Here is a 13,794-nt window from a genome sequence, read left to right as displayed (position 1 = left end):
CATAGCTATAAGGCTGAGGCTCAGGAAGTCCTGGCATAATTCCAGCAATGACTTAAGAATAAAGATTCTCGGGTCTTTGGGTTGTTTTTAACAACGTTCAAAGCAACTGACATTGGCAAAGTTAGGGGAGGGAAAGGGGTATCATCTTTGGAATGTTTAACTTTTATGGAAATAATCAGGTTTGGAATTTTTTTCCTCCAGTGTCTTTATGAGTTACTTTGTTAGCTTTGATGGCTCCAGTTTCCATAGTGATATCAAGACATTGCAGCTAAACTGTTATGCTTAGACTTCACTACAGCAGAGCTTTGGCAGTTGTGGTCATTTGGCCAACAGCATGCGTTGGCTCAGATCTCCTAAGCACTTCAGGATTTAACTAATTCATGGTCAACCACAATTTTTTCCCATTTGTTAAACAAAACATATATTTATTTCAAATTTTAAATCTGGAGAAATAAATGCAACTTTATAAAGTTCTTTCGGTATTCAGACCACGCATACAGGCCTCCCTAATCAGAATTAAAAATGCGAGCAGTTTAAATATATTTGGATGCAAGCTGGTGCTGGACTTCTGGTGATGTAAACTCTGATTCGGTCATAAGTAATGTAACTAGAAGGAAGAGTATGATGGGTTCCATGCCTAGTAAAACACAATTTAGGGAACACCTTCTGTCCTGTTAGAATGTCAGTTTTGTCTATAACTTACGTTGGCTTCATTTTATGTTTTAGAAAGTACAGCAGTACACTTTAATAATTCAAGCTACAGACATGGAAGGAAACCCAACATATGGTCTTTCAAATACTGCAACTGCTGTCATAACTGTGACAGATGTCAATGATAATCCTCCAGAGTTCACTGCTATGACTGTAAGTACAGTATAGGCGTTATTAAAGGAATTGAATGCTTATGGCTATTACTGAAGAATTTTTCTTATTGTACTTATGAATTGAAAATATTTTTACTTTATTCAGTTTCCTGCTGGGCTGCTTAGGTCTAACAAAGGGCGTAAATTATGTCTTAGAATATACTACACTTAGTACAAATCAAAGGTTTATAGTTAAAGTACCAAATCTGTATCAGGTTTTTAGTTTGCTAGATTATGTTATCACTTGATAGTGGTAGACAGCTAGGTTGTACTCTCCTTTATTAAAGTGCTTGTTTGGGGGTGGGGTGGGGTGGGGGTTTCTTTCCCTAGGAGCATATTGGAGATTATTTTGGTCAAATTGAATAAAGCTAGACAGTAGGAATATTCAGTGTAGGATCCAGAGCTGGTAGAAATTGTCGGAGTAGAAGTCTGGGTAGATTTCCACCTTATAAACTAACCAAAGTAGATATACATATATAGTATAAGTTTCTGTGGGCCAAAGCTCACTTTATCAGATGCTGTGAAATGATATGCACAAAGCTGTGTCTAAGAGGAGAGAAATTTGAATACAAAAGCAGAAGGGAGAGGAGGCAGTGTTGGGAAAGGCAAGCATGCAGGCAATAAACCCACAGGAACAAAGGAGTCAAAAGCCAAGCCAGTTAATGAGATAAGAATCCTTAGCCCCTGTTTAAACCATGCTTAACACAATCTAGTCTGTAGATGATTTCTTGTACCTCAGTTTCCTATTCAAATAGGTTTTTAAAGATTTGTTGCCTGACAATACACTAGATGAGATTTGCCTCATGATGTCTCACAAGACTGGGATGAATACCCACCTGTGTGATCATGATTATTGCACATTGCTCCTCTACACCAGTGTTAAAAGGGAGCTCCTCTTGTTGTAGTTCTACGGTGAAGTACCTGAAAACAGAGTGGATGTAATAGTAGCTAATCTAACTGTTACCGATAAAGACCAACCACACACCCCTGCCTGGAATGCAGTGTACCGAATGACTGGTGGAGATCCTACAGGACGATTTACTATCCTCACTGATCCAAATAGTAATGATGGGCTGGTAACTGTAGTGAAGGTAAGTGATTGTTTGAATTAAGAAGATCCAGATTAAATGGAAGGGCATAAATAAGTGAGAATATGCACATAAATATGTCCCTTCCGTTAAATCCTGAGGTCATGGCGATACTTGAAATTAAAATAAATGTACACGTCTTCCTTCTAAGAGTTAAGCCCATTTGTCTTCTGGAATGTTTCTGTACTTTACTGTCTCTGCATTCTTAACTATCACTATTTAAAATTTAGTTAGATGATTTTTAAATGACATTATACACTATTGCCAAAAATATAATCAGTTGCAGCCATTTGTTTAAGGTATTGTAGTCGAAGCTGATATTACCTACTATTTGTTGCAGTGGTAAATAAAACTGCTTGCTACCTTTTGGTCCACATCTGACCTCCATTAGTCAGGACACTTATCACCTACTGTTATTATTCCAGTATGTTCCCATTAAGTAGTTAACACAAAATAAACAGTCAAGGCAATATTGGAGAGGAAGAAAAGTGGTTACAGTGGTAGGAGGCTACTCTTCAAAAGGCTTTTAAAGAATGTTGTTTCTAAAAACCTAATTTAAACACCTTTCATGGAATAACCTCTTCATCCTTTTTACTGGCCAAGGTACTCCTGGATTAAGGGGTGATTTGTTTTTAAGCAATGATAAAAAAAATCAGTATTATGATTTAAATCTGTCAAGGAATAGTCTCTTTTCTTGTCTGTCTCATAAGGATTCCAAGTCTTAGTTTATCTATTCTGGGCCATCTGCTTAAGAAGGTAATGTGTTATGAAATCTGGCACTTTGGCTGAAAATGTTAACATTTCAGCTTGAGATACGACTTTTTAAAAATCATTTCAGCACTTTTTGAAAAAGAAATCTGTATCTTTATACAGCTGTTTAGTTTACACAGCATGCATTTCCATGTATAATTTAACCTCTTCAAAGGTACAGGTTGTTATAGATGATTCTGCCAACAAAACATTTGACTGTGGTTGTTACAGGTGTTACATTTCTATTGGGAGTATCTCTGCTCTCCTGCAAGCGTACTTGTGTTTGTCAGGTTTCTCCCACAGGAAAGAATGTCTTTATGCTTCCATACCACTTGAGTGCACCCAGGGACTGTTGGAGAGTGGGAGCAAAGTAGAGATCGCTACTTTCCCCAATTCCAGTGTGGGAAGATGTGGGGAGCCTTTGCCTACTTTTCCACTCCTCCTAGGGAGCAGGAGGAGTAGAACAGCCACTGTTTACCACGCCTTCCCCACACTAGGATTACCCTAGTCTAATGAAGGTGCCGAGAGCAGGGGAGAGGGGGCAACTGCTGGCTGAATGCCTGTAGTGCTCCCTCTCCTGGAAAGATTTCCAGCAGCAGAAATTTCCCAGAATTTTCTACAACTGAAATGACTGCCTGTTTTTGGCCTATGTGCTTTGTATTTAGACTACTCTAGCTCTGTGAACACTTACAAACCTATTTTCTGGAAGAGCTAACAAAAAAAAAAATAGAAAGAGGCTGAAATAAAACCAAACCAGTGTAATAAGAAGCAATTAAAATTCCAAGTGTGAAACTTGTTTCAGATATTTCAGATTACTTTAAATTGCTTTCTGTACTTTAAATGTACAGAATAGAGTAAAAAAAAGTAAATCTAGGCAAATAAAAATATATTTTTTAGGAAAACCAGAGAAGGTTTAAGCTTGTATTGGGTTTGAGGATAACCAGCCACTGGAAAAGGAATGCACTCGTAAAGATGAAAATAGTCACTCAGCCTCCTTGTCAGGGTCACCTGTGCCATCAATGGCCCTCAAAACTTCTTAGCTGTGGGAAGTTCCTAGTTATATTTTGTGCCAAAAGAGCCACTGCAGAAATTTAAAAATTCTAAAATCCCTAAAGGCCTTTAAGGATATTTTTTCTAAACTAAAAAAAAAAGCAAGCTGTATACATATTGTGGTATTAAAGGTCACGCATACACGTACATAATTCATGTGCATTTGTTTAAGGTGTGTTAAGGCTATTTAGGAGCGCATCTGCACATGGATGCAGTAATACAAATTAAGGCATATTAGATTTAAATGCGAATAGCTAAGTTGCATTAGCGCATGTACAGACATGCTAATGCACATTAACATGGTGCCTGTCCACTGACGCATACTTTATTAATGCCTATTAGCACATTTACACGTGCACTAATGTGACTTAGCTGTTTGCACCCAAGTCTGATACCTGCTTTATGCGAGTATCAAATTTAGGCTCACATAACCTTAAATTGCCATTTTTAAGGCTCATGAAGGGCACACACATGTAGACACATTTCCTCAATGTGGCTTAAAAATGGTGATTTTAGGCTAAGCCCACTTAAGAGGCATATGTACATGGACCCAGAGGGATTTAAATTTTGTTTAGGCACTGTTTTTGTGTCTCAATATAAGTATTATAAATAAAATATGAAAAATATATTTGAAATGTTGTTTGTATCCCTGTCACAGCTGTGAGTAACTACAAACCTTTCTCCCTTTCCCTTTTGCCAGCCCATAGACTTTGAGACAAATAGGATGTTTGTACTAACTGTAGCTGCGGAAAATCAAGTGCCTTTGGCCAAAGGAATTCAGCATCCTCCTCAGTCAACAGCAACTGTATCCATCACAGTAATTGATGTAAATGAGAGTCCATATTTTGTGCCAAATCCTAAGCTTATACGTCAAGAGGAAGGGCTACTTGCTGGTAACCTGTTAACAAGCTTCACAGCTCAGGACCCAGATCGCTACATGCAGCAAACTACTTTAAGGTATAGTGTAAACTATATTGCTGTCGTCAGAGAGAAGTAGGGCTGGAAGGGACCTCTGAAGGTCTCTAAGTCCAACCCCCTGGCTGAGGCAGGATCATCCTTATATGAACAAGCATATCCTTGCTTTAACATATTACTAAAACTATACAGTCAGTCCTTTGCACTACAAGGCGTAGCACCCTGCCACAGGTAAAGCAAGGGCTCAGTGGCAGCCAGTATCCTGCTGCTGCAAGGGTTGTTAAAATATGCTTGAGACCCAAGGAAGAGGATTGTCGTATTCCATAGTGGTAATGTGAAAACCTGGAGCAAATCCTCCAGCCCCCAATTCCTCCCATGCGTGATGTGAAGACTTGAAACAAAGCAGAAATGCTGCCTTTGTTTTCAGGAGGCTAGAGATTTAAACAGCCATGCATAAGGAATTATTCAATTTGCCACAGCATACCACTAAGCCAGCCTCTGCCACTCCTCCAGTCTGGAATTATGCTGGAAGACATCTAGCCAGGAAGTCATATACCCCATACAAATCCATACAGAGGGTTGTAGCATCATCTTGTTTATTGGGTCCAGGTCATCAAGATAATATAAGTGTATGCATAATATTCAAGAGTATGGAAAGTCACAGAGAATACAGTTTGGTTGCTTAAGGTTATATTTAAATTCCTAAAACTTGCTGAATATATGATATATCCTAGTAGTGGTGGCCCAGCTGTATGTCTGCCCTGCCTTAGAACAAGATTTATTATCACCATTTCCAAAACTTGTAGCCAAAAACCCATTTCATTCATGCTTTCCTTGCAAAATGAGGGGGTTTTTTTACTTTTATTTTTATGTATTAGTTATTGCTCAAATCCTGCTTTTGGCTGAGAGTTGCTGTGGGTTTTTTAGGGCTTTAATGATATTTTTTTTTTTTTTAAATCACATTAGCAAAGATGGTTTGAAGTTTTAGACTAATTATTGATACAATAGCAAGGTGCTTTTTGTAACGAAAGATAGTTTTGAAGGGATACTGTTCTTACAAACCAGGATCAGAGAAGTATAGTACAGTAAGTTGACAATGCGCTAGGCTCCATAAAATAGCAGTCATTTGACATCAGGTGGCGCTGAATAGGTAAAATAGGTAGAATAATAGAATCAATAGAATAGTTGGTCTGTACTCCCTCTCTGCATGTATACACATAGAAATTAAGAGACTATAGAAACAGCCTTTGTGCTGGAAGCAAACTATGGGAATATCTTGAAATATTTCAGTCATAAGAGAGTTACAACCTCTGTACCCCTGTAGTAATAAGTCAGATATAACTTAAGGAAAAATGTATCATAGTAATCTATGGAACGTATATTCACTTCTCAGTCAGTGATGTACAACTTTCATAGAATTGAGGTATATGACAAATTAAACGGTGAAGCTTTTGAAAAACAGTATCAACATTAAAACAGTACCTGCATACCTAGATTTTTGGATATAACTTAATAAACTGAATCTTTTAAAGTATAAAAATGGTACCAAACACAGGGATCTTCAGAATTAAACTATTTACAAAATATTGTTATGTTTCATTTTTAAAAGCATGTTATAAGCTGAATAAAAAATCTTATGGTCAACTCTGCAGGTACTCCAAACTTTCAGATCCTGCAAACTGGCTAAAAATTGACCCAGTTAATGGACAGATAACTACAACTGCTGTTTTGGACAGAGAGTCACTATACGTGCAAAACAACATGTATAATGCTACTTTCCTTGCATCTGACAATGGTGGGTGTTCACATGTAGATATTTGCAAAAGGTTTTCCTTTGTACATTTAAATGGCATAATATTGTACTAAGAAAGAGCAATGAAGGAATAACTATCAATGTTTTGTCATAGTGAAAACCAATAAATGGATACCACAAGATTCTGTGGTAAAACTAAAGTTGATGTATTTTTTAGCTATCTAGAAAGCTGACAGGCGGGAAGGTAGCAAATTCTGCAGATGACACAACATTACTTAGGTGACTCAACTGCACAGAAATCTGAAGAACCTCAGGAGGCCTAATTCAAGCTTGGTAAATGTCCAGCTGGATGGCAGATGAAATTCACTGTTTAATCAATGCAGAATAATATGCAGCAGGGGGAAAATGCCCTTTCTGAAGTTCTAATATAACTGTACCACCTCAGGGAAGGGATTTGGACCCAGTTGTAGATTTCTCAGTGAAAATCTCTGCTCACAGTTGAAATCAAAAAAGCAAAGAGATGTTTAGGATGCATAAGGAATGGGATGAAGAAAAAAGAATGAAAATATAAGTGTATTAATTGATGGTTACCCTCACCTGGAATACTGTTTTATTTACGTGTCACATCACCTCAGGAAAAAAAAGTACCCAGAGTATAATATTTTATACTATGTAAATGTGCTCATGTGACCAGAAAAAAAAGTTGGATTGTTTACCTGCAACAGGAGAATAAGCAGAAACATAACACATCAAAATGCTATGTGATAGCAAAGGTAGGTCAGACACTTACGTTTTTGCTTCAGAACATATGAACAAGGGAAAGAAGCAAGTTAAAATCAGCTGCTATAAGTTATCTCCAAGGACAACATTTTAATAACATTTAAAAAACAGTTGGATACCCTGTACAGATAACAATAGTATCCAGATTTACAATAGTTAGTACTAAAATAATGGGTTTTTGGAAGGGCTCTAAAGCCTTTTGGCTAAAGTGAGTCTACCTGTTCAGAGTTGGGAAGAGACTTCTCTGGGGGGTGGATTATTCCACATCGGCCCACAACACTGTTATTTGCATCTTTCTCTGGGTGTGGACACGTTCACTTGGAACCCTTTCAAGAAGGCCTCAGCTGTTTATGTTCTGATTATTATGTGTGAACAAGCTCAGAATGATTCAGACATAGCAAAACTGTTCCAACTTAACAGTGTTAGAGTTGGAGTGGTTTTGCTTCGTTTCCCTTTGAAAGGGTCCCAAATATACACGTGTCCACCTCCTCTGAAACATCTGCTGATCTCTACTGTTGCAGATAGCTTGCTGGTATAGAAAAACTACCACTGAGAACCAATCTGGCAATTCCTTTGTTCCTGTATTTGGAAACTGAGGGTCTGATCTGTGAATTTCATGCTCACTTGCTTTTATGAAGTGAGCATGGAAAGAGTTAAGTGGAAGAGTTAAGCATTTAAATATTTTCACGATCCTATCCTAATGTGAGATTGGGATTCTGGCATTATGATCCAAAGTAGATTTGTATATTCCCTTAGCCCGTGGTGGTGGAACCAGTTTGTCTGAAATATTGTAACTGTGTGTAATGAGAAGCAGGCTCAATTCTTTTTCTTTCTTTTAAGGAATTCCTCCTATGAGTGGGACTGGCACACTTCAGATATACTTGCTTGACATTAATGATAATGCACCCCAAGTGAATCCTAAAGAAGCTACCACCTGTGAAACACCACAACCCAATGCAATTAACATCACAGCAACAGACCCTGACATCGATCCAAATGCAGGGCCATTCGCCTTTGAGCTACCAGATTCGCCAGCTAGTATTAAGAGGAATTGGACCATTATTCGTATCAGTGGTAAAATAATTTACATCAAAAAATTTGATCATTTTAAAGAAACTACTCTCTGCGCATTGTGCGTTGTTTCATTTTGTTTGAGGATTATTTGCCTAGAGGCTTGAATTTTTAAGTTAATGTCAATAAAATTTTACCAAATGGCAGTACTACGGGCTCCCCTGAGAATGAAAGGTTTTAGAAACTAAAAATGTTTATAGTAATAAAAGAGTTTCATCTTGTATGACATGCAGCACATTCAGTAATAAAAGGTTAACAAAGAATTCAAATGCTGTAAATTTTTGATTCTTATTTGAAGTCCATATCAGTAATACATCATATTTTTATGCACACTTTCTTTTCTCATTCAGGTGATCATGCCCAACTTTCTTTAAGGCTCAGATTCCTTGAGGCTGGTATCTATGATGTCCCAGTAATAATCACAGATTCTGGAAATCCTCATGCATCCAGCACTTCTGTTCTGAAGGTGAAATTTTGCCAATGCGACATAAATGGAGACTGTACTGATATAGATCGGATTGTTGGTGCAGGGCTTGGCACAGGTGCCATCATTGCAATTCTGCTTTGTATCATCATCTTGCTCAGTAAGTACTTATGTTTCTTAAAAACTTGTGCTCTACTTCTTCTAGTATTGCACAAGAGTAACTTAAAAGGGAACGTGAATCTTTTTTGTATAAGATTTCAATGTGTGTAGTAAGAGCCTCCAAGTGTTCGTTTTCTGTTGTGATCAGGACCAGAAGGGCTGAAGGCTCACTAGCCAGAGAAGTTATTAGATTTGGTGCTAAGATTTCCTAGGGCTTCCTAAAATAATTACTAATACAGTATCAGAAGTTTGTGAGCCAGGCTGCAACTGGCCTTAAATTTTAAGGATTAGAGTATAAGAAGCGGCTGCTCCTATGCATGCTGCACAGAGCCCAAAGGAGTGCAGGTTCTGCTCCTTTTGCACATATGTAGGGGTCCAGGTTACCCAAAAAGTGGATGGGCAAGAGAAGGAGCCAGGGCTGTCAGTGATCCAGTCTTACTCCAGGATGCAGCTGGGGTTTGCTTCTACCCTACTTTACATAGAATCAGTATCTCAACGGAGATGTTACTGATATGATAATCTCAAACACAGCAGAAATAAGTAGAGTGTTTCATGATTTGGGGAAGTAGTACTTCACAGTTGTCTATGCAAGGTCTGACAAGCAGCCAGTCATGCAGAAACAGAGGTGTGTGTTTTTTCTCAGTGCTACCTGAAGCCATAAATTATATTTTATTTTTTTTGTCCAATACATTTGATAAGGAAGATGACTAAACATCATGACTAAGTGTCTGTCCCACGTAGTAAATTAGACAGTATAACTCTCCTACATACTATGGTTAATTGATTTCTGATTGCAAGAAAGAAATTAACCTGTTAAAGAGCATTCTGTGCATCAATTTTGAACATTCAGGCTGATGGAAAGGAGTCATAAAAAAATAAACTTTTCATGCTTGGTAAAGTCTTCATCTGTACATGGAACTGACACAACATTTAATGATGATACACAAGGCATTTTTAAAAAGTTAGCCAGTAATTTAATGAATTGCTGTCAAAATTACCAAATCATTTAAACTTTCTGTCAAATAATGTCAGATGAACTGGAATTTCTTTCCATCAAGAGGCTTTGGGTTATAGCTTGAAACACCCATTAGACCAAGAATCCAGTTACTTGTGACCTGTTGAATTGACTTTTTTGCCATTGATTTTTTTTTAACAACTTAAAATAGCATAATGATTTGATAGAGATCAAGATTTTAAACAAGAAGAAATTTGAGTACCCATACAATCTTAAAACTATAAACATATCTGTCCTTTTTTCTCAGTGCATCCCTTTTTCTTTTGATTAAACAACTGTCTAAGCATAGGTCACAGTCGCGTAGTCTGATCCATTCAGGTGGACTGTTGTACCATGGATCAGACTGCTAGATCATAAGCAAAGCCTGGGAGTCCTCAGGGCATGTGTGATACCAGCCACTTATAGCACTATATACGTAAAAGTAAATGACACATTATTCTAGGACTCAGTTTTACTATGGGAGACATTCCTGATAAATCATCTGATCACTTGCAAAACTCTAAATCTTTCTTCTCTGAAATATGCATCTTATGTGGCAGATCTAGCTTAGGGACAGGTTTACGACCTTCATTTCTTGAATAAATGATTGATGTACAGGTCGTTGCATATCTGAGGTGGTTTCAGCATTTCTGAATTCAAAGCAACTTTTTTGGGGGTAAAAGAATCAACTGTTAAGATTGCTAGAACCAACTTAAATTAATAACCTGTTAAGCAATCTTAAAGAACATACTACAATGAATTATTAACGTCCAAAAATAAAACAAGGAGATAGTGAGGTTTGGTAGATAAGAAACATGATTAGGAATCAGAAAACCCTGGTTGTGTTCCCAGTTCATCTATTTTGTGACCTTGGGAAATTGTGTTTTTCAGTCTCCTCACCTTTTATGAAAGTACTTGGTGATTTTACAGATAAAAAGCATAATGTACATTTCATCTACTCTATTTACTTGAATCTAGTTGACCCTGAATATAAGATGACCCCCCCCACACACGCACAATAATTGACTGTGTGTATGGAAAATTTATAAATGTGTTCTAATTCTCTAGGTATAGGATCTAATTGGCACAAGGTTGTCTTAAATTCATGTGGCTATCTCTATCCCCCCTCCCCTTCTGCAACAGGGAAAACAGTGACTAGGTTGGGGAAGGGGTCAAGTGGCCCCATTGCTCTTTGCCTCCCCACCCCCTTTTTCCCCTTGCAGCCTTCCTACCCTACCCCAGCTTCCCACAGCCTTTACTCTTCCCCTCCTACTCCCTACAATCTCTGCCTCTTACCCCTGCTCCCCAGTCTGCTTCTTCCCCTCTCCTTCTCCACCTTACTGTCAGACTCTGCTTGGGCTCTGTTCCTTCCCAGAGTACAGCACATGGAAACGCAGCCCGTCAGCCATGCACTAGTGTCGGCATTGCTGATGGATTGGCCAGGTAGGGGACAGAACTTCCATGTACTCCATACCCAGGAGGGAATTGAGTGCCAGCCACAGCTAAGCTGCACATGACAGTAAGGGGGAAGGGGTGACCAGAATCTGAGGAAGACAGGTGCAGGGGGGGAGGAGACTTCTGGAGTCTGATTCTGGCCTCAACCTGAGCTTTAGGCCAGAGTCAGTCGCAGCACCTGCCAATCCTGCCCCCCCCATTGCCTGTTTTGTCAGAGTAAAATGAGGGGCTCCCCCACCCATTGATTGGGGGGGGGGGAGAAGCCTCATCTTACATTTGAGTCCAGCCCCACCCTCCACAGATCCGGCCCAACTCCCTCACCGCAGGGGTCTTTATCTGCCCCCCACCCCCATTTCTTTCCTTCCCCCTCCACTACAACAGACTTACCAGATGGATGCAGCTCTCCAAGCTGCCGGGCTGCGCATGCACAGGGCATTTATTGGCCACATTATCGTCCGCATCAGGCAAAAAAAGCCAATTTCTGACACAGTCAATTCTGTGTGTGTGTATGTGTATGTTTGTGCATATATAGTGTGGGTGTATGTGTACACAAACACCCACACTATAAATAAAGGGCTTAGTCCATCTGTCTGTCTGTCCATAATGCTCTTGTGGGGTGTGGCTACAGCCAGTGCTGCTCATGGTGAAAATTGCCTATCAAGAATGATGGCAGGGACAGAGGGAACAGAGTGGTGGGGGGAAGGTGATGCAGGGCTGGACGTAGAATGGGGGTGTTGGGGAGAATGATGGCGGGGACGGAGTGCTGCCATGACAGAGGTGACGGAGCGGTGGGGCAAAGCCAGCACTCCTGGCCTCACTCTCCACCCCCAGCCCTGCTCCTTGGAGGTGGCAGCAGCATGGGGTGATGGTGGAGTGGGACAGTGGAGCACTGCCATGATGGAGGGGACAGAGGAGAGGGGGCATTGGCCTCCCCCCCACCCCCCCAGCCCTGCTCCTTGGAGGTAGCAATGGCAGCACAGGTGGTGGCAGCGCGGCACTGGCTTGGCCCCCTCTTCTATCCCTGTCTTCATTTTTGACAGGCAGTTAGCTAGTTTTCTTTATATCAAAAATGTTTCTCAGCATCGGAAAACAAAACCACACAATACCTTTCTAAAGATTAGGAAAGTAAATCTTCCCATCTTCCCTTAAATGTCCTAAATTTTGAACACTTAACATGGTAACCTTACATATTCTTTTGACATAGTTTCTTAGCATGATAATATAATTTGAGTATTGCAACTCTGCATACTGTCACAACCTGCCTAAAAAAACCATGAAGTTGGCTTACACAAATCCCAGGAAATGCCCCTGGTTCAATGAGTTTCCTAGATCACATATAACTAGTCTCTAATTGGCCTGAGAAGGAGTGTTCTTGCAGGCTAAAGAGAAGAATGATGATAGTACTGTTGCTACCCTGATTTGGCAGATGGACCCAATAGATACATTCAGAGACACCTCAAGTTAGAACAGTCTCTAGATTTAAAGCTGCATTTCTCCCATTTTCTTTGGGTGCACTGCCTGAAAAAGGCACCTTGAAATCAGGCCCTTATCTGTGCCTCAGATTCTGGGTAAATGCTACATGGGATGGAAGAAAATCTAAGGGATCCCATTTGAGGTGTTTTATAATTCTGTTAAACTTCTTCCATGAAATCCTCCTTCAAAACATAACTTTGTCTTAATGTTCAAGATGCTGATTTTATCTGCTTTTAGAGCTGTTTATAAATCTATTCTACCATGGAGAGAGTAGTAATGTTTCTTAATTTTTTCCCCTCCCTTTTTGCATCTAGTTCTCGTTTTGATGTTCGTTGTATGGATGAAACGCCGTGATAAGGAACGTCAGGCCAAACAGCTCTTGATTGATCCAGAAGATGATGTAAGGGACAATATTCTGAAATACGATGAAGAAGGCGGTGGAGAAGAAGACCAGGTGAGAAATATGTGTGGTGCTTCCAAAATGTAGGTGAAAACCTGACAGAGTAGTAAACCATCTTTTCCATTTCCTGATTTATATAGCATGGCTGTGTTCTTGCATTCTTGCTCTTGCAACAAATAGTGCACATACTGAGAAACCTGAAAATGAATACTGCTTTCTAGTGAGGTCTCTTCAGTTTAGAGATGTCAAATTCCAGCCTTTTGGGATGAAATAATAAACCAGTGTCTTGACCACTTATAGGCATTAAAGTTCCCATAGCATCCTGGCCAAATTCCAACTTGAGGGTAATTGCATTTACAAGAAAATGTAAATCCTCTTTCATTTCAATTTTTGAAAGTTATTCTCCACTATCTCTCTAAAATACTGTTGTGTAGAGCTGCTAAGGGAGAATGGTTAATGCCTTCCATAGTTTCATAGTTTCTAGGGTCGGAAGGGACCTGAGCAGATCATCTAGTCCGACCCCCTGCCATGGCAGGAAATAGTACTGGGGTCAAACGACCCCAGCAAGATGTTCATCTAACCTCCTCTTAAAAACCCCCAGGGTAGGAGCCTGCACCAC

General features: G+C 39.6%; 1 protein-coding gene across 2 annotated transcripts in view; it reads left to right on the top strand.

Moving 5' to 3' along the window:
* The window catches only part of CDH2 (cadherin 2), a 233,239-nt gene that overhangs the window by 171,809 nt on the left and 47,636 nt on the right, over window positions 1-13,794 (top strand). For both annotated transcript variants that reach the window (XM_019526575.1, XM_019526567.1), the window contains exons 9-15: window positions 727-864; window positions 1,769-1,954; window positions 4,452-4,708; window positions 6,319-6,461; window positions 8,040-8,273; window positions 8,621-8,854; window positions 13,090-13,229. In XM_019526575.1, the coding sequence (XP_019382120.1) occupies window positions 727-864; window positions 1,769-1,954; window positions 4,452-4,708; window positions 6,319-6,461; window positions 8,040-8,273; window positions 8,621-8,854; window positions 13,090-13,229 (1,332 nt within the window). The remainder of the gene's footprint in view (window positions 1-726; window positions 865-1,768; window positions 1,955-4,451; window positions 4,709-6,318; window positions 6,462-8,039; window positions 8,274-8,620; window positions 8,855-13,089; window positions 13,230-13,794) is intronic.

Source organism: Gavialis gangeticus, unplaced genomic scaffold, assembly GCF_001723915.1.
Source record: "Gavialis gangeticus isolate Ggan-Ray unplaced genomic scaffold, GavGan_comp1, whole genome shotgun sequence".
Lineage (NCBI taxonomy): Eukaryota > Metazoa > Chordata > Crocodylia > Gavialidae > Gavialis > Gavialis gangeticus.
This window is presented reverse-complemented; position numbering and strand designations above follow the sequence as displayed.